The 25,074-nt window shown below is 38.4% G+C and overlaps 1 protein-coding gene across 3 annotated transcripts; it reads left to right on the top strand.

Annotated features, from left to right (window-relative positions):
• The first annotated feature begins 1,452 nt into the window (after nt 1-1,452).
• Nucleotides 1,453-24,866, top strand: mafga (v-maf avian musculoaponeurotic fibrosarcoma oncogene homolog Ga). 3 transcript variants are annotated; one of them, XR_014210912.1, is made up of 4 exons: nt 1,453-1,594; nt 13,632-13,705; nt 16,230-23,791; nt 24,004-24,866. XR_014210912.1 is itself a non-coding variant. In XM_082187582.1 (3 exons), exons 2-3 carry the CDS (start codon nt 13,670-13,672, stop codon nt 16,635-16,637), a joined length of 444 nt encoding a protein of 147 aa, XP_082043708.1. In that variant the 5' UTR covers nt 1,453-1,594; nt 13,632-13,669; the 3' UTR covers nt 16,638-24,866. The 3 variants fall into 3 exon arrangements, 2 of the variants coding, with proteins under 2 accessions (XP_082043708.1, XP_082043709.1); XM_082187582.1 differs by having other exon boundaries at nt 16,230-24,866; XM_082187583.1 differs by lacking the exon at nt 1,453-1,594 and adding an exon at nt 1,614-1,987 and having other exon boundaries at nt 16,230-24,866.
• Nucleotides 24,867-25,074: the final 208 nt, after the last annotated feature.

A 25,074-nucleotide genomic window follows, 5' to 3' on the forward strand; every position in this document is an offset into this window, starting at 1 on the left:
ATTAAATTAAAACAGAGGTAAGACACACCCAAATTTAGTTTGGTCAAGCAGCATTTGCTGCCCTAAACGGAAATTCACTTCTTGTCTTTGCAAACCAAGTACACTTGAATCAGTACCAAATATCAGTCGTCACTAATCTGACGCAAAACTTGCGGTAACATACGGATTGAGACCTTTGTACCAGTCGCACTGAGACATTTCAAATGATACCAAACATGTATAACACTGTGATAATTGTTCATATTAAACCATATAGATGTTTGGGTGAATTCAGGTAGGGATGGGTGAAGGGAATGATGTGTAAATTGGGAGGTGTGATTGTGTCTCGAATGGGGATGGTAATATAGCAAGAGAGTTCAAATGTTAATTTCCTTTGTTTTCTCAGAGAGTAGCCCTATCTTCCAGTTTTCTTTCTTTTTTCAGTAAACTACCAACTCAACGTGTGCATATTCCTTATCAAAGATCCAAAGTAAGCATCTTCCCCAGCAGACTGAACTGGTCTAAAGGATTTTTTCTTTCTTCTGAGTTTTATGGAGACAACTCTGCTCACTGTGCTCACATCACTTTTTGTCAGCGCATGGAGTGGTTCTGGGTTCTCTGGGTGAAGATGTGAAGCCAGCAGCAGCAAACTACCAGAACTACTAGATACTTTCAATTTAAGAGTCCTGCTTGAGCTGAAGAAACTGTGTGTGTGTGTGTGTGTGTGTGTGTGTGTGTGTGTGTGTGTGCATGCGTGCGTGCGTGCGTGCGTGTGTGTGTGTGTAGAATTGCACAAACTAGATTATACTGTTCTGTCATTAGAAATGTTTGAGTTTATGTTTAAATGGACAGAGAAAATGTCATCTTTAAAAAGACACATATTGAAGGAACTCATGCCAGCTATGCCTTTGATTTAAAAAAAAAAAGTGCTTACCCGAAATTATTATTATTATTATTATTATTATTTTGCTTAACCGATTGAACTGAGGTGTTTTGCAATTTGGAAGCTAATTTGAATTGTAATTTTTAACAAATACGGATTGTAATTATTTTTTGTCACTTTACAGTGGCGTGACACTTCAATCGTCTGTATATAATCGACAGTCCAATTACACTGACATTTGCACAGTATTTAATGTGTAATTTCTTGTATAAATTATAAAACAAAATATTAAAAACATCTGTCATCTCTCAGGAATAAAATACCCCCCCCCCCCCCCCGAAAAAATGGATGCACTTTTCCAATGTTCATCTAACATGTTGATCACTCATTTATGTATTTTTTATAAATAAATAAAGGGGGGGGGGGGGGGGGGGGGGGTATTTTGAGATGTTACTTAGAAGCACCTTCCATATATCATAAATGAGGAATTATTTAAAAACAAAAATGTATCATTAAAATTGTATTGAACACTGCTCCTTTAAATGAGCGGTGTCGTAGAGCCTACATGAATGAAGCCACGTGATCAAACATCATATGACGTCTGATGATTTCAGTACAAGAGAAAGAGAATCCGAGCAACAATAACACATTTACACGTCTGATTTCACTCAAACACACTTTGGATTCTGGACTCACTCCACACGCGCATAGAGAAAGGCTTCTGTTGTTCAGGTGAGTCGACTCGATTACTGTTTCATGAAATGTGTGAGAGTGTTGTTGTGCTGAGTGTGCATGCACGCCTCCACTTACTGTCATATTATATCAATAGCATAAATACCTAAAGCAGCTCTATATACGCGCACGTGCATTTATGTTGATTCACAGATGCAAACGAGCCGCTTTGTGTCGTAAACATATTTAATAAGCGTGATAGGCGCGCAAGTCTATGGGGATTCCCTGTGTGTGTTGCTGTGAATTAGAGGTATTATAGTGACAGCTAGGGGGATGTGCAGAAATGTGTGGATCACACACACACACACACACACACACACACACACACACACACACACACACCAGCACAAAGCTGCTGTTTCATCACAAGGGCGCTGTGTGTTTCAGCACCAGGTAAGGCGCGCGTGTTTGTCAATATGCAATGATGATGATGTATTCAGATATATTGATTTCTGATTGGGGGAATTTGTTCTTTTATTATGCAGTTTTTCAGATCATATCGGAGGGAAAGAAGATTTAATCAGAACGTAGATGCTGATTCATCATAATGCTGCTCGGTTTAGGAATTTTTCTCAGCTCAGGAATCATTTGCCGGATCTATATTCCAAATTTGCGTGATGGTCATGTGCTTTACAATATGACACTCAAAAACAGATGATTGTTAGTGGGAATATCGAATAATTTCGATTAATAAACGTTGCTGAGCGTTGTTCAGAGACCTTTAAAAAAAGACCTGTTTGAATCCTTGTGTGTTTTGCAGAGTTTTAATTCTGTCACTAGTTATTTCCATTTTAAATTATACATTTGTTGATAATATCCTAAGAATTATCTAAGGCTGCTTTTCTGAATTGCTTGCTGTTATAATATGATACCCATAAAACATGTATCTGAGCATCTCCAGCACTCCTTATTGCAATAAGCATCTGTATTGAGCTGATGGTTAGAGACTGTAAAAAATTAAGTGCCTAAAAGCTTTTTAAATATTGCACATTCATTTAGGAAATATGCATGTAATGTGTTTGATTTCTTCTTCTTTTTTTTTCTTCTTTTTTTTGCAGTATAGGCGATAAACATTTGAACACAGCTCTAATCTGGCATTATATTTTTTGGAGTTTTGTATTGCTACAAAAAAAACAAACATATATATATAAAAAAAAAAAATCATTAAACACATTAGCAACATGCCCAATAATGTGGCATATATTGTCACACTATATGATATAAGCTGTAACAATTGAACCTGCATTCAACTGTAAAAAGTCCAATATCAGAAATAGTCAACAAATGTTGTAATTTAAAACATTTTACAATTTTAGTTGCCCTGACCTGCTAATGATATGAAAATGTCACAGTTCAACCTTTTATTCAAATGCCATTGTGATTTTTATTGTGTGCACTTGTTTACTAAACGGTTATTACAAAAATATGAAGATATTGAAATTTCAGCTTGGAAGACGGAACAACAACAAAATGATCCCGGTTTCAGAGGATTTCGAATGAGGTGTTGTTTTGTGTGGTGCACATTCATGTATTTGGTCAAATTTGTGTAATGAGACTTTTGACCTAATCAGCGATGACTTTGGGCGAGCCTGAATCTGCTGGGCATTAATAAGCACGCCCTTTTGTGTCATAAACCCCATCTAGCTGTATGAAATGGCACCTGAACAGATGAGTGCCTTCATCAAGCAGCAGGGGTGTAGATTCATTTGAAAGATGTACTATGGTCCATCATTCCAGCTTTCCCTTTGTCTGTGACTGGTATTTCTGGTCAAAATGATCCACCATTCATCGGCTGAAGGTTTGCTGGACAGGAGTTGATGCAACCTAAAGAAAGTGTTTAATGAGTGGAGGAGGTGCTCCTGAAATCTTGCGTTTCTAATGCGGTCTCTGCAGAAACAACAGTCCCTCGGTCCTCCTGAATGCAGCGCTCGGGACTCCAGGAGACATCAATAGGGTTTTTGGAGGGCGTTGGGAGGGGTGTCTGATGAAACTCAGTGTAAGTGAGAGCGTCTTTTTTTATTTTTACCGCAGTTGTCTTTCTCTTGCTGTTGCTATGTGTTTTTCTTTCTTTCTTTCTTTCTTTCTTTGAGACGTAACACTGTGCAAGAATGCTTTATTCAAAGATGTTTATGTATAGTAGGATTAATGCAGAATAAGCCTGCATCAAACAACAAACAATAGGGTTTAAAGACAAATAACTTACAATGAAGTTTTATTATTTCTGCCATATATTGAATCCTAATTTTAACTAGTCTGGAATAAGACTGGTAATCTTAAGTAATTTAACCATTTTGGTTCCTATATTCTAATTTTCAGTTCCTTAATTATTATTTTTCTTTTCCCCACGTACCATGTACTTTCATCGAGGAAAAATCAGGTGTTCAAGAACTGTTAATGGAACCAAACCACATGAAAATTCAGTGTTGTATTGAGTAAACGACCAAATATATATACCGGTAAATTTATTACTTCACTTCACTTAATAGGCCTGTAGGTGGTGCATGGACTAAAACGTATATAATAATAATAGAAAAACTGTGCTAATAATTTCACTCCAATAATTTCAAATGTTACGTTTTTACTTTCTCTTGTAGCACAGAGGTTGCATGAGTGCATTTATTCACCAACCTTGATCGCAAACAATATGGTCGAGATTCATGTTTGTATTTATTACAGTTTGTCAGAGAAGTTTCGCTCGCAGATTTTCGTAGGAGCAAATTGAAGATGCGACCTCGTGAGGGAACACTGACACTTTCATTCCAGCAGAATTTTACAATGGACGTCGCTAAACTTCAACATACATGTCAGATCATCAGTGCTTTTTTGCCAGGGGGGCAGGGTTTCATATTATTTTGAAGTAGCCCCGGGCGCCGCCATTGGCCTGCGGACCATCACCTGCTGTTAGCATCCCATTGACTCCCATTCATTTTGGCGTCACTTTGACAGCGAATAACTTTACATCTGAGGCGTTTAAAGACTCCATTTGTCCATTATTTATTTCTAAAGAAACACGAAAATGAATAAAAGGCTCCATTACCTTGTATCTTACGTTATGGCCCCGTATAAGCAGTTTTTGTAAAAATAGGCTAACGATTGCGTCATAACCACTCGACTCTCTGTCGCACAGTAGAGAGATTACCGTATGGACAGGACGAGAAGCTCGCGCGCAATCGGGGGGACGTGGAGGCAAAATGACAAAGTAATTAATTCTCCTGCTTCTAGCTCATGGACACCTCCTACTCACATTCTCCGTCTCTGCAAGTTTCGGAAGGGAATGATTCAGATTTCTCTCGGCACAGCTAGTAGTAGATAGACGGGTTGCTCACGTCACATCTACGTCGTCGAGCTCAGTTTGAGTCTGCGCAGTACGCTCGACCATCAGGAAGTTAGTGCTTCTATTTGACTTCACTTGTCTCCGTTGAATCCAATGGGGTCGCTGTGTCCAGTTTATATACTGTCTATGTTTTTTGCCGATGACCTCTGTTAGCTGGTCAACAGGTCATTCAGACTTGTTTATTAAAGTCAGCTATGAAAAGTCTCGTGTCCTGTTCTATTTTTTTGTTTCTAACACCGGTCTAGTACATTTGATTTGAACTCAGGTTTTTGGCCCTGCCATTTAATATTTGCCAGATTTGCTTCTGCCCTGTATTTTAACTCAGGAAATAAATGTTATCTTATAGTTTATAAAAGCTTTTTTTGCATTCCAAGCCTTACCCTGCAAAATCAATACAGCATTAGAAAGAGACTCTAATCTTTTTTTACAGTGTTTGAGGGTGTCTCCAAATGTCAATAATGAATCTACCTTTCATTGAGCTCTCAAATTCAATCTCTTCACAAAAGTTGGGCTCCGGTGTGTTTACAGCTGACTAATGAGGCTTTTTTCCTGCAATGTAAACAGGGTTGACTTTGAGAGAATACTTCTCGAGATGTTTTTGGCCAGCCCCACTTCTCTATCACTGTCTATCTATCAACCGTGCTTCTGTTGGGTTATTGACTGTTAATGGCGCTGAAACTTCAGAATAATTTGCATCTCCTTTTCACGCTCTGAATAGCCGCTAGTTTATGGCTTCCCTGCCCTCTGTGCATAAATTGATGCCCGTCTTGAAGAAACACAACCCTAGCCATCGGCCCAGTCTGATTTTTAATTTGCAGTTAAATGGTGCTCGACACACGGAGCTTGTTTGATAATTGACTTGACTCTGTTGAAGGGAGAGATGATTAGATCTGCATAAAACTACTCGTTTCCTCTTCTTTTTATCTTTTCTGGTTGCACTTGATGAGGTAGATCAGAGAGAGAGGTGCTGATCATGCATGAAATGAAATGCATGGTTGCTAAGCCAGTGGCAGTCTTCATTAAGGGGCATCAGGGCTTCTGAGAGGTCAGCAGGTTACAACATGACTTGCATGTACATTAGTATCCTGAAACCTGATGATGGCTTTCGCTAAATGTCTATTTCCATAATGATCATTCACTGTACTTCTCTCTAGCTGTGCTCTGTATCATGGGCAGCACTTGGGATGGGCTAATGGGGTTTAAAGGCTTACTTTACCCCAAAATGATCATTCTGTCATCATATACTTACACTCATGTCATTCCAAACCTCAATGATTTCCTTTCTTCTGCTGCACATCAATTTCCTGTCTTCCTGAGTGGATTGGGTTTGTTGCTGACTGCTCCATATAACCTAGCTTTGTTTTTAATCTCTTTTTTCTATCTTTCCTTGCTGTTTATATTTCTTAATATAACTTAATCATCACAATATATCTATATTGTCTGTCACATTAATCTGACATCGCTAGCTTTAATATAAATCAGCATATGCGTTATAGCATTTCGCTAACCTGTTAACCTGCCATCTGTGCTTACCATTGTTTTCTCTCGCGCGCTGATGGACTTTTGATGGACTTTTACAAGTCCATCAAACAACTGTGGTGAGTCGGGTCAGTAAACAAACACGGTGAGCCATGTCTTCTCCTGTTATTGTCACTTGCACTGCCTGCCACAGGTATAGTATAGCATTCTCTGTCAGCGGTGAGGGCTACACATGTGATAAATGCAGGGAGATAGTCAAGCTGACGGAGAAGATTTCAGAACTAGAGACACACATCCAAACTATAATTGAGGTTAATTGGAAGAGTGCAAGGGCTTTAGATACTGCTTTGGATGCAACTAGATTAGTGAACTCTGTACATTGTTCGGTTCCGGCTGAAGTAGAGCCCGTGCAGCAGGGCAACTGGGTGGACGGTGAGGCGCTGTAGTCGCGGGACAAAACACCGCTCTTCCGTTCTGATAACAGCATTAAATAGTTATAATATCAATAGTCACATGTTTGCCATGCCAGAGCGCCTGACATCAAAGCAAATTTTAAAGTGATGTTCGACTCCGCCATTCGGAGATCACTAAAATTAACGTTAAAGAGGTGTGTGAACTCGCAAGTACGATGTCAGACACTGTAATTTGCTCTGGCCCCCTTCCTGTTCGCAGGAGTGATTAGTTAGTTAGTAGACTGTCCTCACTCAATGGCTGGCTGTCTAAGTGGTGTCCGCAAAATAATATAGGGTTCATTTTTGGTGATTTTTTTTTTTAATATTTTTTTTCATTCTTTCTCTCTAGTAATATGGCACATAGTCTTCGAGTTAACCTTGACTAACTAGGGCTCAGGTCAGGAAGCTGTCTCACGTCACCAAGGTCAGATAAATCCCATCACGTAGAGACTCTTTCACCTAGATGTCATCCTATAGAGTTTGCTTGCAGAAACTGCCCTTGTGTGCTCTTCGCATGTTGTTTGAATTCTCCGCTGTAATGCGATCCCATGCGTAATACAGCGCAGTGATTGGATTGAACGAGCTCTTTCTCATGAATAAATGCAGAGAACGGCTCAAACCCAGCTGAAGTAGAATCGTGCCCGCAGTCAGTCACACACACCGAAGGCACGCTTCTACCTCACATTTAGTGACGTTACTTCGACTTTGCTTTTCAACCCGGAAGAACGAAATTGCTCTGAAAAATAACCAATTTCCACTTATTAATACAATTTATGAGTGCTTTTAGTGTTTTCAGTATCTGTTCACATCTAAAAAAAAATGTGTTTTGGGGGTTCATGACCCTTTAAGGTCTTCCTATGGTATTTCCCGCCAAAATAAAAGCTCAATTTCACAATTGTCATTGTGATTAACATTTGAAAGCAAAGAAATTAGGACAACCATAAATGCTAGCATTGTGATTTCACTTTTGCTCTGTAAAATAAAATAATAATAATAATATATAACAACAACAATAATAATAATAATCATGATAATACTAATTATTATTGTTATAATAATAACAACTATTCTATTAATACTCTTGTTATAACATAATATAATTTATTTATTATTATTATTATTATTGTTGTTGTTGTTGTTGTTGTTGTTGTTAAATACTCAATTACATGCATATAATGTCAAGTCACCTTTATTTATATAGCGCTTTTTACAATACAGATTGTTTCAAAGCAGCAATAATCAAATAATGACTTTATTATTTAATAATGTGCTTATTTCAACTCAGATGTATGTTTCATGCTCCTTCATTTATTATGTGAGAAGCAATCATGGAGTGATATGAGAGAGTGGTTAAGTGGTTTTATGCTTGTTATAAAGAAATACTTCACAAAAAATCAGGTATTCCAGAGAGCTGTGTGTATCTTCAGTGTTTTATTTTATTGATGGGTCACATTGTGCTGTAGAGGACAGGTAAATGGGGCAGGTCGGTGTTTCTTTAGCATAGTCGGCCCAATGGCATCCATCTGTGGACTAATCCCTGAGGCCTCGGTAAAGGAAAGCAATCATTAACACATGACACAGGGACACAAGGCCACAGTGCTTTTGTTAGCTCAGCATTTATCATATGTATGCATACTGTAATTTATGTATCATTGCATCCTCTAAATTTATGAATGCTGCCAGGGTTTGAAGGTTGGAAATGAACGCTCTTGTCATTTAAGTTCAGCTACACAACTTCCTAATTGGTGCCTTGGTTGGGGTCCTTGCTGAGATCAGGGTTTTTTACCCTTCATTTTGCAAGCTTGCCCAAATGTGCTGAGGATGCATTGTTCACAAGGCTGTTTCCTCCAACCAAACCCCCCCCCCCCCCCCCCCAATGTTCCCTTGCTCTATTTGTTCTTTTATTTCTCCTCCTTTCTGTTTCTCTTCATTTATTCGCCTGCCCTCTTGTTAATGCCTTAACTCCGTGTTTTCATTCAGGTTCAAGCAGGTTCATTTAGGTTTCCTAAAGCAAACAACAAACTGTGCTAATAAACACAGGGTGCTGTAATACAACCGGGGGGAAAAATCCTAATCCTAACCTTTATATCTTCACACCAAAATCTTTGGGGAGAGAGCAATCTCTTAATCGTTACCCTCTGAAGACTAGCTAGGAGGTAGGTAGATTTCTGGTTAGGTAGGTCGTATGGATTTTCCTTATTTGCTCACAGTAAAAAAAAGAGGCAACTTTTGATTTAAACAAATGTATAGATCAACCTAGTGTTGAGGGGTTAGAGGCGTGTCGGTAAAACTATTTGTTTTTGATTGCTCAGAGATTTCTGTCTCTAAAACACAGCGTAAAGATGAAATAAAAGGTTGGTTTGTGGCTAGTTTGATTGATCAGGGCTGTTTCCACACAAGCACCTGGTCCAGTGACAAGTTTTGTAAGAAGCTCTCCTTCACGGATGCCTGTCGGTGATCAGGCTACTCCAGGAACTGTGGCTATTGTCTCTAGTAATTCTGTTTCGCCTGGCACTGAATCTGAGTCTGTAGTTGTGCCGTTATCTACATATTTTGATGTGGCTATAGTTCCACCTTTCCATGAGAAGGAAGTTGAGGCGTATTGAGGCCAAATGAGGTTTGGCCGTTAATGTCACAGTGTAACTTAACTGGTAAGGCGCAAGAGGTGTGCATCTCTTTAGTTGGAAGAAGGGGTTCAGTACGATGACGTGAAAAATTGCGATTCTTTGGGTGAATGAATTGGTGATTAATCGTGATTAATTGTTTCACAGCCCTAGGAAAATGAAGTATCCCCTGGCCTCAAGGGCCAGATTTACTAAACGGGCAAATTAGTGCAAGACCAATAAAAGCGCTGATGGGAGTGAAAAGTTCTGCAGCTAATCTACTGATAATGCACAAATTAAAGAATACAGCTCGTTTCCATTAATGACTGACAGAATCTACAAAGAGCAGTGCTAATTAGCATAGGGTCGCAAACAAGCAGAATATCATCAGGTTTGGGTAATCTACTAACAGCAAATAGCAAATAAAATAAATAAAATTTATTTGCACAGCAAATAAAAAAATAATGTTGCTTGGCAAACAATATGTTCAGATAACAACTTTTCTCCCGTCTGTCTTGTGGTCTCTGTTCTCAGCGGTGCCTCCTACTAGCAGAAACTATCGAAAGCCATGTCAAGCGCAAAATGGGTTAAGATATGCTGTTTTGGGCGGTACAGTAAAGCGATAAGCCCTGTGAAGCTGAGTGTGTCAAGCGGGGCCGAGAGCCGTGGGAACGGAGCGAGACTGGTGGCACAAGTGCACTTGCGCATTGTGTCTTATGCTGTGTTCACACCAAGTGCAAATTTAAATATTTTTATAAATAGATTACATACAAAGTCAATGCAAAGACGGGAATTGGGCGACGCGGTTGCCGCAAACGCTCGATATTCGCCTCAATCGTGTCTTGTTGAAAATCTGTTGCGCAAGCCAATCAGTTAACAGCTTTTTGATAAGTCCGTGCACTGGGCTCTGGTTGTCCTCCAGTAGCACTGGAAACAGCTGTCATCCAGGTGTAGTTCCTGGAGTAGACGGTGAAATTGAACGATTTTTGTGTGTGTGTGTGTGTGCCTCTGGACGGTGCTGTGAGCCCAGACACCTCTGTGTTTCAGAGTTGCATAACATGTACAGGGCAGCAAGAGTAGCCTAACTATCTCCAACATGGTTGATGACGGAAAAAAATGGCAGAAAGAAATGTTGTTGTTGTTGTTGTTGTTGATGTGTGTGACACTCCTAATCGTGCAATGTTTTTATTGGCGCGAGTGACACGAGAAACAAGAAACATCCCGCAAGTAATCTTGAGCGAGTACTGCTTTTGGTGTGAACACACCATTACGGAGAAGCTCCGTAAGGATAAAAGTAGGAGTGACGACAGTGAAGGAGAGCGAGAGAACCAGGCCTGGACTTTATGTTGTTGTTTTGTTTTAGTCGTCCATGAGGGGCTGTCGCTTTCCTTTTTATTTTGTTGTTTATGTTTTGTGATTAAAGTTTTACCTTGCCGGCTCCCGTCTCCTCCTTCCCTGAACTTAATTTAGAACAGCTAAAGGGAGTTGTTTGGCACGACGTGGAGCGGTTACGTTTAACACAATGCATATACCATGTATTAAAGGCAAAATATATGTATTAATGTGCTACTTTTTTAAAGTTAAACCAAGAAATGTCATCCTTCTGCTAGAAAAGTAGTCCCTAACAGTGACAGTAAACGGCAACAGAATGTTCTCAGGATGCCTTATCATCTGATAAAAAACTAAAGCAAAAACAGATTAAAATAAATAATAAAAAATAAAAACAGAGACTGGAACTGTTATTTTTTTAACACAATATATGATATTTCCTCACAAACATGCATCTGTTTCTCTCTCAGCAAAATGCTCTTATAGTTTAAACCAGATGGGTTCATGGCAAGATGTAATACAAATAGCGATCACTGAGAATACTTATTTCTCTGAATAAGTATGAAATTAATGTGTTAGTTTACATCAGTTTTAAGGTCTGGATGTGTAAATGGATGTGATGTGAAGGTTTTCAAAAATAGTTATGAATGTATTTGGATGGATCATTGTGATCTGTCTTTGTTTCAGCTAACACTGCTGTAACCTATATCCAAAAGGTCCTACGGTATTGTTATGGTTTTAGGTGGTCCTAAACCTTAGAGATTATTAGTCTCAAGATGGGCAGTAACTGCCTGTGGACCAATGAGAAGTTGTGTTCTTCCTGGGTACTTGAGGTCTTCTTACTCTCCAAGAGTCTGTCAGTTGTCCTTGTATCATTCACTGATGGTGTTGGACATTTGGTTGTGCAAGTCCATCAAGATTTAATCAAATGTAGCACACCTTTCTCCACAGTTGCAGTCAGAGAGGACGCCCACCATAAAACTGGTCCCTGCAGAAGGTGTGTGTGTGTGTAGAGAGAGAAGCATGTCTCTGCCCGTGTGACAACATCCCCACTGTGACACATCTGCTTCAGTTTCATCCCCACAGAAGAATTTAATTCACAATGAGTAAATTCTTGGTGCTTCAGTTCAGTGTGTGTTGTTGCTTTTAGTTGTTATCTTCCAGATGGCAGCAGTTTGGTGCTTCTGAGACACTTTTGGTTGTTTGCAGTAACCGCTTTTTATTGCTGTACCTTACCTGTTACAATCCTATAGTTTTGTCTCTGTTTTGTTTTATTTCTGAGTTGTTTTGGGAGCGTGTGTGTGTGTGTGTGTGTGTGTAGGAATGATGTCTCATTGGCTCCTGCAGGTTGAGATTGTTTGAACTGAGAATTGTCTTTTGCCTGTTTACAGACTCTAATTTTTAGATTGCTTGTCGACTTGTACTTGTCTGTGTAAAATAAATGTTAAAATATAGCTGCGAGCAGCGATGACGGGCCCCAAGCCGTTGGCACCGCCACCCCGGTGCCTTTAGGGTAACTGTGCACGACGGGCAATATGAATTTAAAACACGATAAATGCAAAAGAACCACATCAAAGTCATCTGAATACGCCACATTTACTGCAGCACTATGACCGTGAACCACAACAGCCACATCCATGAGATCATTTAAATTTAGATGGATTTCATGTCATGGATAGGTCACTTTAAAATTAGTGATTTTAAACTCAAGGGCTGTTGATTTTCATGATGGCACAGCACAACATCATGTGAGTGTAACTGCGATGGAGACTATAATCAAAAATGTCTACCATTTAACACATTTCTACTGGTTTATTGTGTCTACAGGTATATCATCCACCCAAAGCAACAGGATTAGTGATTCTTCTCTTTTCACTGCAAAAAAATGCTTTTCTTACTTAGTATTTTTGTCTTGTTTCCAGTCCAAATATCAAACATTTCTTAAATCAAGATGCGTAAAATGACATAAGATATTAAGTCCTGTTTTCAGGGGGAATTAATCAAAATTAAGTAAGTTGATGCTTAAAAAAAATTATCTGCCAGTGGGGTGAGAAAAATCATCTTAATTTAAACAGAAACGAGATTATTTTTCTTACCCCATTGGCAGATCATTTTGATTGTTTTCAGCAAAAACTCACTTCATTTTGATTAATTTCCCCAGAAAACAAGACTTAATATCTTATGTCATTTTACTACTTGAGTAAATGCATCTTGATTTAAGAAATGTTTGATATTTGGACTGGAAACAAGACAAAAATACTAAGTAAGAAAAGCATTTTTTGCAGTGTATAGTGATGCATAGTAATGCTATTCAAGGCAAGCAACAGAAACGGCACATATTATCACAGTTCAGGCCCATATTATTTCTTGCTGTTCCGTTTTATGTGTACTGTTACGCCATGGCTATGCAAGTATTTGTTTTTTGTGATATTAAAATTATTGATGAGAATCAAAAATATAAAAATGGATATAAATCTTTATCGTGAAATAAAATTGCTCATATCGTGATATAAGATTTTAGTCAATCACCCACCGCTAATGTTGCTCATACTTACGGTTAGTGATTTGACATGAATGATACCCTAAATAGTGTGGCTTGTTGAGAATTACTTTTTAAGCTTTTTTTTTTGACTTAGCGAATGATAAAATAGAACATCACTAAAGTAGAACACCTCTTGTTTTTTGTTTGTTTCTTGTTTCAAACTTTGTTTGTAATGAACATATTCTAGATTAACATAGCAATTCACTGCATGTATTTCGATGAACTTTTGAACACAGTTGTGAGCTTGATGATCTGAGAAGTGTGTGTGTGTGTGACCGTATCTCTGTTGTTTTCTCAGACCTGTCGAGTGGGGCAGTGGAGAGCGGCTCGCGTGGTATGACTACTACAAACAAGGGAAACAAAGCACTCAAGGTACTGTATGTTCAGATGAGGTTTCAAACGCAAGTGTCTCCAAACCACAATTCAAAGCTTAAGACTGCAGAAGAAAAGTATTAAATCACTCAATTTAATCATATTTTCTTTTAGTAACAGGAAACGAAGCAATCATGAACTAAAAATTAGCAACATTGTTTACAGCATTTATTATAAATCTTTTTTAATATTAGTTGATAAAAACTTTTATTCATTGTCCACGTTAGTGCATGTTAGTTAACAAATTCAAATGCAAATTTTGTTTTAAAAATGTGTTCGAAAATTATGAATTTAACATCAATTAATCGTCAGTTGTTCATTGTTAGTTCATGTATGACGTCAGAACCCGAAAGTCTAATTCGCCGCTAGGTCTTTTGAGATTTTTCTATGGGGTTTTATCTCTCAATATTGTTTTTATTAGTTTTATAAGAACAATAAAAGTTAACAAACATAAACAACCATATCCCCCACCCTCCCCCCTAAAAAAATTTATAAAAAAAGCTAGACAACATAACAAATGACGTAAGTGCCTAAATAAAGTACAAAGGAGAAGGATAAATCACGTGAAGAGGGGGATCGAAATCAGCACAAAACTCATAGTTAATCGATGTGTTAAAACCTTTAAGTTCTGCTGTCATGTAAATGTTGGAGGAAGGGACCCCAGACCTTGGGGAAATTAATACGAGACTTTGCTTCAATAAACCCTATTTTTTTCAAGGTTTAAGACAGAGACCATTACAGCAAGCCATCTCTGAAACCATGGGGGAGCAGTGGCTTTCCAATCCCTTCATATAATTCTGTTTCACTTTATTATGATAATCCCTTTAACACATTCAGTTGACTATAAGTAACATTGCACCTACATGTCTACTAACTGTCTAGAGTATTAGTGGAGTAGTAGTATTAGTGGAGTAGTAGTATTAGTGGAGTAGTAGTATTAGTAGTAGTAGTAGTAGTGGAGTAGTAGTAGTAGTAGTAGTAGTAGTAGTGGTGGAGTAGTAGTAGTGGAAGTGTGTTAGTGGAGTGGTAGTAGAAGTGTATTAGTGGAGTATTAGTGGAAGTGTATTAGTAGAAGTGTGTTAGTGGAGTGGAAGTGTATTAGTATTAGTGGAGTAATTAGAGGAGTATTAGTATTAGTGGAGTATTAGTTTTAGTGGAAGTGTGTTAGTGGAGTGTTAGTGTGTGTTCACACCAAACGCGAATAGCGCGTCAAATTCGCGTTTACCGCGTCTAGTTGGACGCTTGGACATTTTGAATCCATTTGCGCGTCCAGAGCGAAATTGACGCGCGTAAAACGCAAAAGTTTGAAGCGAAATTGACGCGCGTCTGAGGCGAAATCCGCTTGTCTGTTTGCAAGATGGCTGATGTTGATCGAGTATTCATCGAGAGAGTTACCGCATCGGAGCGAGGATCACCCTTCAGGACACCAACTACAGGCGCTCTATCCCAGCTGCAGAGCGCCTGTCCATCTGTCTTCGGTTAGAAATTGTATATGAAATTTTAAATACAGTATATTAAATATTGAAAAACTATCAATGTTTTTCAAACTGTGGTACGGATACTACTGTTGGTGCTCTTTCTAGTGATACTCACTATCCTCACTTTCTAGTGATACTCACTATCCTCACTTTCTAGTGATACAGTTAACTGCTATATTGAATATTATATTCTGCTAACTTATTTTGCTATACTCCATTTTGAATGAGTAAAACTCCGGGTCTGGGTGGGAGTTTATACCGTAACTTCACCATGTGACAGCAGAAAGCAGGCTCCTGATTGGTTAACGCGGCGCGAACAGACGCCAAAGTTCAGATTTTTCAACTCGGGCGTCAGACGCGAATTCGCGTCAAACGCGTGAATGTACAAAAAGCACCAAATAAAATAATTCGCGCGTAACACGCCTATCGCACCAGACGCTCAATTCGCATCTACCGCGTCGCGCTAAACGCCTCATTCGCGCCGCAGGACCTCCAGACGCGCGTAAACACGGCTTTGCATTGACTTAATATTGAAATCACTCGCACCAGACGCTCTATTCGCGTTTGGTGTGAACGCACCATTAGTGAAGTGTTAGTGGAAGTGTGTTAGTGGAGTAATAGTGGAAGTGTATTAGTGGAGTGTTAGTGGAGTATTAACAGAAGTGTATTGGTGGAGTATTGGTGGAGTATTGGTGGAGTATTGGTGGAGTATTGGTGGAGTATTGGTGGAGTATTGGTGGAGTATTGGTGGAGTATTGGTAGAGTATTGGTAGAGTATTGGTAGAGTATTGGTAGAGTATTGGTAGAGTATTGGTAGAGTATTGGTAGAGTATTGGTAGAGTATTGGTAGAGAGTCTGTTTAATATCTGCAAACTCTTCATTGTGATGCTCCTCCAACAGACATTATACTGACTATAAAGTGACTTTGCAACTAACTTTGCAATCTCTGTTACTGTAATTACTCATTATCACTGTAAAGCTGCTTTGAATCCATCTATATAGTTAAAAGCGCTGTATAAATGAAGGTGACTTGACTTGATCTGCAGGTGAAGCGAGAGCCAGGTGAGAATGGCACGAGTCTTACGGATGATGAACTGGTGTCCATGTCTGTGCGAGAGCTGAACCAGCACTTGCGCGGTCTGACCAAAGATGAAATCCTGCAGTTGAAACAGCGTCGACGCACGCTGAAAAACCGAGGCTACGCCGCCAGCTGTCGCGTGAAGCGTGTGACGCAGAAGGAGGAGCTGGAGAAGCAGAAGATCGAGCTCCAGCACGAGGTGGAGAAGCTGGTCTCGGAGAACGCCAGCATTAAAGCTGAGCTGGAGCTGCTGCGCTCCAAATATGAGGCTCTGCAGAGCTTCGCCAGGACTGTGGCCCACAGGGGTCCCGTCACGAAAGTGGCCACCACCAGCGTCATCACCATCGTCAAGTCCAAAACACAAGCACGGTCTTAATGCACTGACCCGGAGCCGTTCTGGAATGGGATTCATCAGGCACAGGTTTACTCATGCTCAAATCTATTCAGAAATCTACTCTACGACCATAAAAGTGTAGACAGAATCTCTCAGAAAAAGATAAAGGACTTATTATTTCTATTTAGAGATTAATCCGTCAATTGCAAACCTTGTTGTTAATGAACAACATTTGCTCACACTTTATTTTAAGGTGTCATTGTTACAGTGTAATTATATATTTAAGTACTGAGTAATATTAATTAACTACATGTACTTACTATAGGGTTAGGGTAGGATTAGGGTTTGGTTGAGGGTTAGTTGCATTTAATTCTACATAATTTACTGTTATTACTATGGTAAGTACATGTAACATATGTAACAAGGACACTGTAAAGTAAAGTGTTACCCAACATTTTTTATCAACATTTGAGTAATCAGATTCACACTAAAACATTCAGAAATCTACTCTTTGACCATACAAATGTAAACAGACAACACTAAAATCTCTCAGAAAAAGATAAAGGACTTTGTTTTAGTTTTTTTGAGATTCAATTTGTATCAATATTTCATTAATTAGAATATTACGCAGACTTGAGCTTAACCCAAAAACTATTTTAAAAGTTGTAATTTAGTCACCATTATTTGGTACTAAGCCCGTGTTACTTGGTCCATAGAACACAAAAGGAGAGGTTTTTGTGCTGGTTTATTTTTCCATGAACAGACAACACCAAAAATCTCTCAGAAAACGATAAAGGACTAATCATTTCTATTTAGAGATTAATCTGTAATTTGCAACCCTTGTTGTTAATGTAAAAAAAACACTTTTTATCAAGAATTAGAATAATACACAGACTTGAGCTCAACCCAAAAATTATTTTAAGAGTTGTCATTTATCGTAAACCCATATTACTTGGTCCATAGAACACAAAAGGAGAAGTTTTTGTGCTGGTTTATTTTTCCATACAGAGAAAGCATACAGTGACCAGAGAAGATCAAGCAGAAAAATCACACTTCAACATGTAAACAGCCTGTGATTGAAGACACACAAGAACTGATAGCATTCGTCACTGACATCAGACCTGACGAGGAACATCCAGGCACACCAAAGTCAAATATGTGCTTTAGAGATCTTCCCGGGTCCCTGATATGATTGTAAAGCGCTGTGGGTGTACAGTAGTACATATGAAAGCGCTATATAAATGCCTCGTTCACTCAGTCATGATCTGTACCCAGCATGGATCGACCTGAATCACTTCCTACCCAAACACGACATGCATAAATACATTTAAAAATAAAATAAAAAGCCAATAATATTAGACCCAAGGCTTCACATGCTTGCATCCCTGTACGCCAGTGGCTGATGGTGAAAATGAAGAAACAATTGTAGCTTTTAAAGCATGCCCATCTCTTCTCAACTTATTTGTTGTTGAACTTGAACTTGGAATTCATTCTCCAATCCATTTTACGTAAGCCATGTTCCCAGATTATGTAGCCTATACTTAAAAAATGTGCAGAATATGTTTTTTCGGGATTTCACACATTTGTTTTGTTTGAAGAAAAACAAGAAATTATACATTTATGGCTTAATTGTTTGCGATTAGTTTGGCATCACCTGCATTTAGATGTTTTTCTGTAATCAATACCTGGCAACAGTTCATCGCACATATTACAATATTAATGTTAATATTGATAAGAAAATAAGCATTTACACACCGAAGAACAGATTGACTGAGTAACATTCTCATAGAAATTTATATAAAATAAAATATTGTTAAGCGCACAAACATTTGGCACATTTTAAAAGAGTTTTAGTCTTCTCTGGTCTATTTGGTAAAAGCACATTAATTTCAAATTACCTGAGACCGGGGCAACTAAAATGTTTTCGAGTCGAAGTGGACCCGTGAAGACCTCTAATGTGCAAGCACTGATGAAGTTAATAGTTAACGAATAACCACTTGAATTTGTGTGTGTTCCTGATGGAAAACTATCATATGTATTGTCAGATGTTGTTAGAACTATCAGATGGATGTAATGCAAAAGTCATATCCTTTCATGGTACTTTTTTTAATCCTTTTAGGGCTATGTGAGATATGGTAACTGTATGCTTTCATCGTATGGAAAAGAGCCTGGACATTTGCGAAAACTCTCATTTTTCTTTTCCCACGGAAGAAAGTTGATTAACTTTACGTTTTTGGGTCCAGTTCAGCTCCAACTTGAGTCTCCTGTGCTTGTTATTGTCCGCTGACTGATATACTGATGGGAAAAACTAAAGGTATTCACTGTTCTAACAGAAATGGTATAAGAAGTAAGGATCTTGTAATTCACAAAGCAAGTAACAATTATTTTCCGTTATCAAATTTCTTTCCTGTTGAGTTCAATTCCATTAGTGGAATGATGTTTACAAGTTATATTCTGAGGAATATGAGCAGGAGAGGCAATAAACTACAGTTTTTATGCATGGGAGAGTCTGGCAGGTGACGTTCATCTTTTGCAGACATGACTTGTGAGAAAAAGTCTTTCCTAAAAAACATCGCAAAGATGAGGCATTTATTTGCTTTTAGTTGGTAAACCGTGTTGGTAAAGTGTTGATCATAGCTTTGTTCAGTCGTAGAGCTGTAGTTTTGTTGTTCTGTGCTTTATATGGATGGGCTGGTCGCATTTAATTTCCAGAAGCAACTTAACACAGGCTTTATTGTTGAATCGTTAGCAAAAGGGTTTCTGATGTCTTACTTCAACTAAAAAACTTTGTTGTTTTTCTTTTCGGAAAACGAAAACAGAAAAAAAAAACTGTTATTTATATGAAAAAAAAAAAAATAGTTTGATATCAATTTTGCAATTGTACCAAAAGTGGCTTATTATTGAAGTCTGATTGCTTTTCTAGTAAATAGACACGTGCAATGGGGCGTGCTGTGTGTGTATGTGGTCAGGTGACAGTGTTGTTCACTGTGTAAGTGTCCTGCTGTATTCTTTAAGTGAATATTATAACGTAATATAGACCGTGTACATTCATATTGGCTCCTTCCATATCTCAGAACATCTGGGTTTTGTTGAATGATAAAACTTTACTGTAGCTGACTGTAACACACCCAGTGTGACGCTTCATAACGGCGCGTAGCCAGATTGTGGTTCTCTTCCAGCACAATATATCCATGTTTTGGGACAACATTTGAACAATAATTGCAAGAGCTAAGTTTAAATCATCTGCAAAGCGATGAAGATGTGGATCTGTTCCAAAACCTAGTGAACTGACCAGCATTCTAACACCGTGTCTACACCGGATGCTTGAATAGAAAGGGGCAGACGTTTACTGTTCGGAGACTTGTCGTGTCGCATCGCATCCGGTGTAGACAGCATCACCGATTATAATGGGTTTCTGTCTGGTTTCCGCGCCCCCAACATGAAAACACCAAACTAAGAAGCATTGCATGTGTCCTTCACGGACAATTAACAAGCTCACTGAAAAACAAAAGAATCTATCCATCCATTCTCCAAATTGCTCGTAAGGTCGCAGGGATGCCGGAGCCTTTCCCATCATCTTAATAGGCAGGGAAAAATACACCTTAAATGTCGGTTATTCTTACTGAGGCACATATACAGAAGAAAAAATTGCAGTAGAGTGGGACTTTTATCCATTGGGAGTTGGTTTGATTGGGGAGGGATTGAAAAGGAAAGAGGAACAGGAAAAGTGGATAGTTTTTACATTATGGTAACTGTAATCATTGCTGAAATGTCTGGATAGTAAGGAATTGTTTTAGGCAATATTTGTTTGTGGTATTTGTTATTTTGCTTATTAGAAGTATTGTTGCGTTAGCTTAGCAACATGCTAACGTCAAACTCTATTGAGTACAGTGTTGCTCTGTTTCACTTCAGTTCGGATCAGTTCAAGGCTGCGTTTCAGATCTATAGCAAGGCATTCCCTCACTAGGGTTTGGAACAGAGCTGTAATATTTAAAAGGTTATGTGATTGTCAACCCTGTCTTGCTCATGTTCTGGATCTGATGGACAGATGTTGACTCAGAGCAGAACTACTGTATGTACAGGCGTTTGAAATTAGATTTCTCTGTAAGAGATGATCAGGGTAAGTGAAATGCACTAATGAAATGGGCTTATTTTGAGATGCTCTTCCCTATTGTTTTCTCAGGACAAATGTTCAGTGTGATTTAAACACACAAAAAGCACCAGAAGTTCTTCAACTTATAGCCCTGATGTAGGCAAAGTGTTAAAACCCTGAGAACTTTCAGATCATTGACTGCAGTTGATTTAAAGTGATAGTTTACCCGCAAATGAAAACTGCCATACACCCAACCTCACCACTATGGGCCCTATTTTAACACGCCACTGACTTTAGACTAGGTTTTTCCTGGTCTGTGGTGGAATTGTTTTCTGAAACTGCAAAATAGCACCAGGGAACGTTTGCGCCGGAACACGCTTCCTCTTTTCGCTGAACCGCCCCGGGAGCGCAAGTTCATTCCCTAATTTACCAACGTGCGTCTGTGGAGGGAAAAGTCTGCTGTGCGTTGGGTGCAAAATAGGAATGATACATGATATGATGATATGAATGATACTCGGTGTACAGAGTCAATTGCGCTTTGTGCAAGATAGGGCCCTATGACTGATTTTTATTTTTTACAACCAAGCTCCAAAAAGGAAACAATCACTTGAAGTTATAATGAAAGTATAATGTGTTTGACTTGTGCCTCTATATTCCAAGTTATCTGAGGCTATACGATGAAATTTAAGTAATTTCAAAATTGAATTTTGTTGAATATTAAGTAATAAGCAATCGTGTAATAAGCAGAATAATGTACAGACAGCAAAATTAAGGATTAAGGGCGATAAAAGAGTTTTAAACTAAATGAAACTAGTCTAACAAGTTAATGTACATTTACATAATGTAATTTTTTTGTAGGAATGCATCGATATGAAAATTTTGGCCAATACCGATAAATCTTTATATTTGAAGGCTGATAACCGATTAATTGGCCGATAAATCTAAATGAAAAATTTTATATAACTTTTGAGAGCTTGATTACAAAAACAAAAGTCTCACCATTAAAATCCATGTCCCAAACACACAGTTATGATGTTCTCATTATAATTTTATGTAGCCGATATGACAGACTGTTGCACTTTACCGTATTTTCCTTTTTTTAAGTGATTCTAATCGAATTTCAAGCAATTCAAAACCATCATGTTGAACAGTGCGCATCTGAAGCATCTCAGCTGAAGGAAATAATACATTATTTATCGGCTTTAATATATCGGACAAATTTTCTTTAACGATAACATTAAAAATTAACATATATCGGGCGATACCGATATGATGGCCGATATATCGTGCATCCCTAATTTTTGGGGATTGTTCATAACTTTAACTCAGTTACGTAAAGTAGATTGGCCTAATCTAATACTGAAAAGTAAGACTGCTTGCCTCTTGGTTAACTGCTAGTTAGTCAGTCAGACAGTCTTAACATAATGCCTGTTTATGAATCTGACGCCTGATCTTGATCGCCCTTATTTTGCAGTCATGCAAGGGCAAGTATGACAGCTTTCATTTATGGATGAACTATTGCTTTAAAATGAAATAAAGCGATTGAAACTGATTCACTGTGACATGAATGCACTGCCCTCTTACCTCACATCACAGATTCAAGGCCACACCAGTCAGTATTTCAGTGTTCTGGAAACAACGTTTTCAGCAGTTTGATGACTGTTGTTAGAGTTCTTTGCTCACGTATTGCACTCCCCACATCCACTCTTTCTGAAAAGCAGCTTTTTTGAGTGTTTCTCTGAGGTTTTCAGCACCCTTGTTTCACACACTGTGGTGTTTAATGTAGTTCTTTGATAAGTGCCACACTGTACACTTATGTGCACATATACTGTAGTATTGATTTTTTGTTATGTTTGTGGTAGTTTGTATTTTAGCACTATTGTAAAATGACTGCTGAGGAGAAAGATATTTCAAGATTAATGTTCTGTGTGTTTATGAGCTCTTTTCCAAACCCTAGCTTGTATCATCGTAGACACATTCCTGACTCTGTTTCAAGAGGTACGCAACAATGACAACCTGATTTGACCAAATACTATATATCCAGTCCCAGAATGCATTTTGACAAGCTCAGTCAAAAAAATGGAGATACTTCACACTTAAAGCATACTTTGTTTAATTCAGTATTGAAAAGTATAGATAAACATACAATGCTGGGTTGTTTCAACTGTAAACATGTACTTGTTCCATGTAAACTTGTGCTAGACGGATGTGTTTGACCGTTGTACTCATGTCTTTTGCAGCGACTCACGCATGACGTGGCTTTCTAAAAATGCGGTACTCAAGTTAAAAGGAGTTCAACTGAACCGTCTCTAACAGCGTGTCTACACTAGATGCGAGCGGTGACAACAGCAGACAGAACCCATCATAATCAGTGATGCTGTCTACACTGGATGAAGCAACACGACACATCCCAGACTAAACTGATGCCTCACTCTATTTCTGACGTACTTCACATGCTCACAAAGCGGCAACCTTCCTTTCTCTCTCTTGAATCCAACACAGAAGTGACTTAAACTGCATTTCATCAACTGGTCTCTAGAGACAGGCTGCTAAAAAGAGGCAATCCCATAGACCCACATGTTAAAATGCCCAACTTTACAGCAGAAAAAAACATGTTTACAGCCTGGTGCAAAAAGGGTTTTTGGTCTATAAAGCTAACTTTGCCCTTCATTACAACTGTGAGGGGGGTGAATATTTTTATAACTCATGCATTTAAAAAATATTAAGCCTTAAAGTTCTGCATAATTAAGGGCATGGCCAGTTGAGTGACAGGTGGATTGCCGCTGATGTCACTACTAGCCGTTTGTCTGCTGTCTGTTAGCGTCACGTCACGTCACCTCAGCTAATCTGCCTCTTTGCCCAGTTTCGTTTATCCGGGAGTGACGCGCTGCCAAGATGGCGACGGCCGGCTCCGCCCACTTTGGGCTTCAAAAATGCTCTTCAGAAACACTACAGGTGACGTCACGCATATATACTCGTACATATTTTTTTACAGTCTATGGTGCTCACACTACTTCTGACATGAGAACAAATGGATTTGCAACGGTCGCTTTGTCACATCCAGTGTAGACATGGTGTAACTTATGTCAGAAGTAGCACAAGTGTGTGAAGTACATCAGAAATTGAACGGGGCATCTGGGATTTGTTGTTTTGCGTCGCATCTAGTGTAGACAGCATAACTGATTATAATGCATTCTATTGTGTTTTGTCTAGTCCGGTGTAGAAACGAAAGGTGCCATTCACAAAGAATGCGTTTATGCTTTGAAAAATGCAATACGCTGGCAATGGAATTTGGAAAAAACACTAGCTCTCAAGATGTGTTTTTTAAAACTTGTTTTAACTTGGGGACCGTGGTTTTAGAGCGGCACGTCATCCGCGAGACGCTGCAAAAGATGCGAGTGCAATGGTCAAACTAGTGTGTTTACATAGGAAAACAATGGAAAAGTAGGAAAACAATGGAGAAGTGGGAAAAGCCCTAATGTCAGAATCAGTTGTAACCGAGACTCTTACGCAGCTACTGTTTGTGTCAAATCAGTAACAAGATGTCTGTGTGAACAGGTGACATGGAAGCTCACTAAGTTTTGGGACAGAGCTATTGTCATTGCTATTATATTATTCTTGTGTGACTATATTAATTTAATGTTAGGCTATGCAACAGGACCTGCCATTGTTTTAATGGGTCTTGGATTATCAATGAATCCTATTAAAAAGCAAAGTTTTTTCAGTCAGCACATTAATGGCAATGTTCTCAATCTTTAGTCTAATAGTTCATCGCATTGTTTGGTAAGCAAGTGACTGTACAGGTTTTTATATTTGACACTAGATTTGTGAGTCCTCAAATAAAGCTATGAAATGTGAGTTTATGATTGGTGAACATTGATAGAATATGTTTTGGTTATTTTTTCAATGGGTTGTAATAAGATATATTGCAGTGCTTTGTATGAAACACAGTAACACATTGGGTAAATTGTAACTATTTATTGATTTAAATTGTTGTACTTTTTGCAATCTAGATACAACACTGTATTCCTATTTAATGACTGTGGATTTGAACCATGCAGTTAACCATTTCTCAGATGTGGCTAATTTATTGATGTACTGTTGTATATAATGTATGTTTGTTGAATTACAGCTTCTTTTATTTTGTATATGACCAATAAAAAATGTTTTGAGAAGGATTCAGAACTTCAGGGAATATATATATATATACAGTATAATCATAATTTCTCTTAAACTGTCATTAGATAAATATGTTACCCAATTCAAGAAAAATTATGGTTGCATTTCATCCAATAACAAAATTTTGGTTATTTTCCATGGTATTGTTATTTTTGCTTATTTTCCATGGTATTGTCATTGACCCAAATAAACCGTTGGGGAAGGCTT

The sequence above is a fragment of the Leuciscus leuciscus genome, assembly GCF_965113295.1.
Source record: "Leuciscus leuciscus genome assembly, chromosome: 1".
Classification (NCBI taxonomy): Eukaryota; Metazoa; Chordata; class Actinopteri; order Cypriniformes; family Leuciscidae; genus Leuciscus; species Leuciscus leuciscus.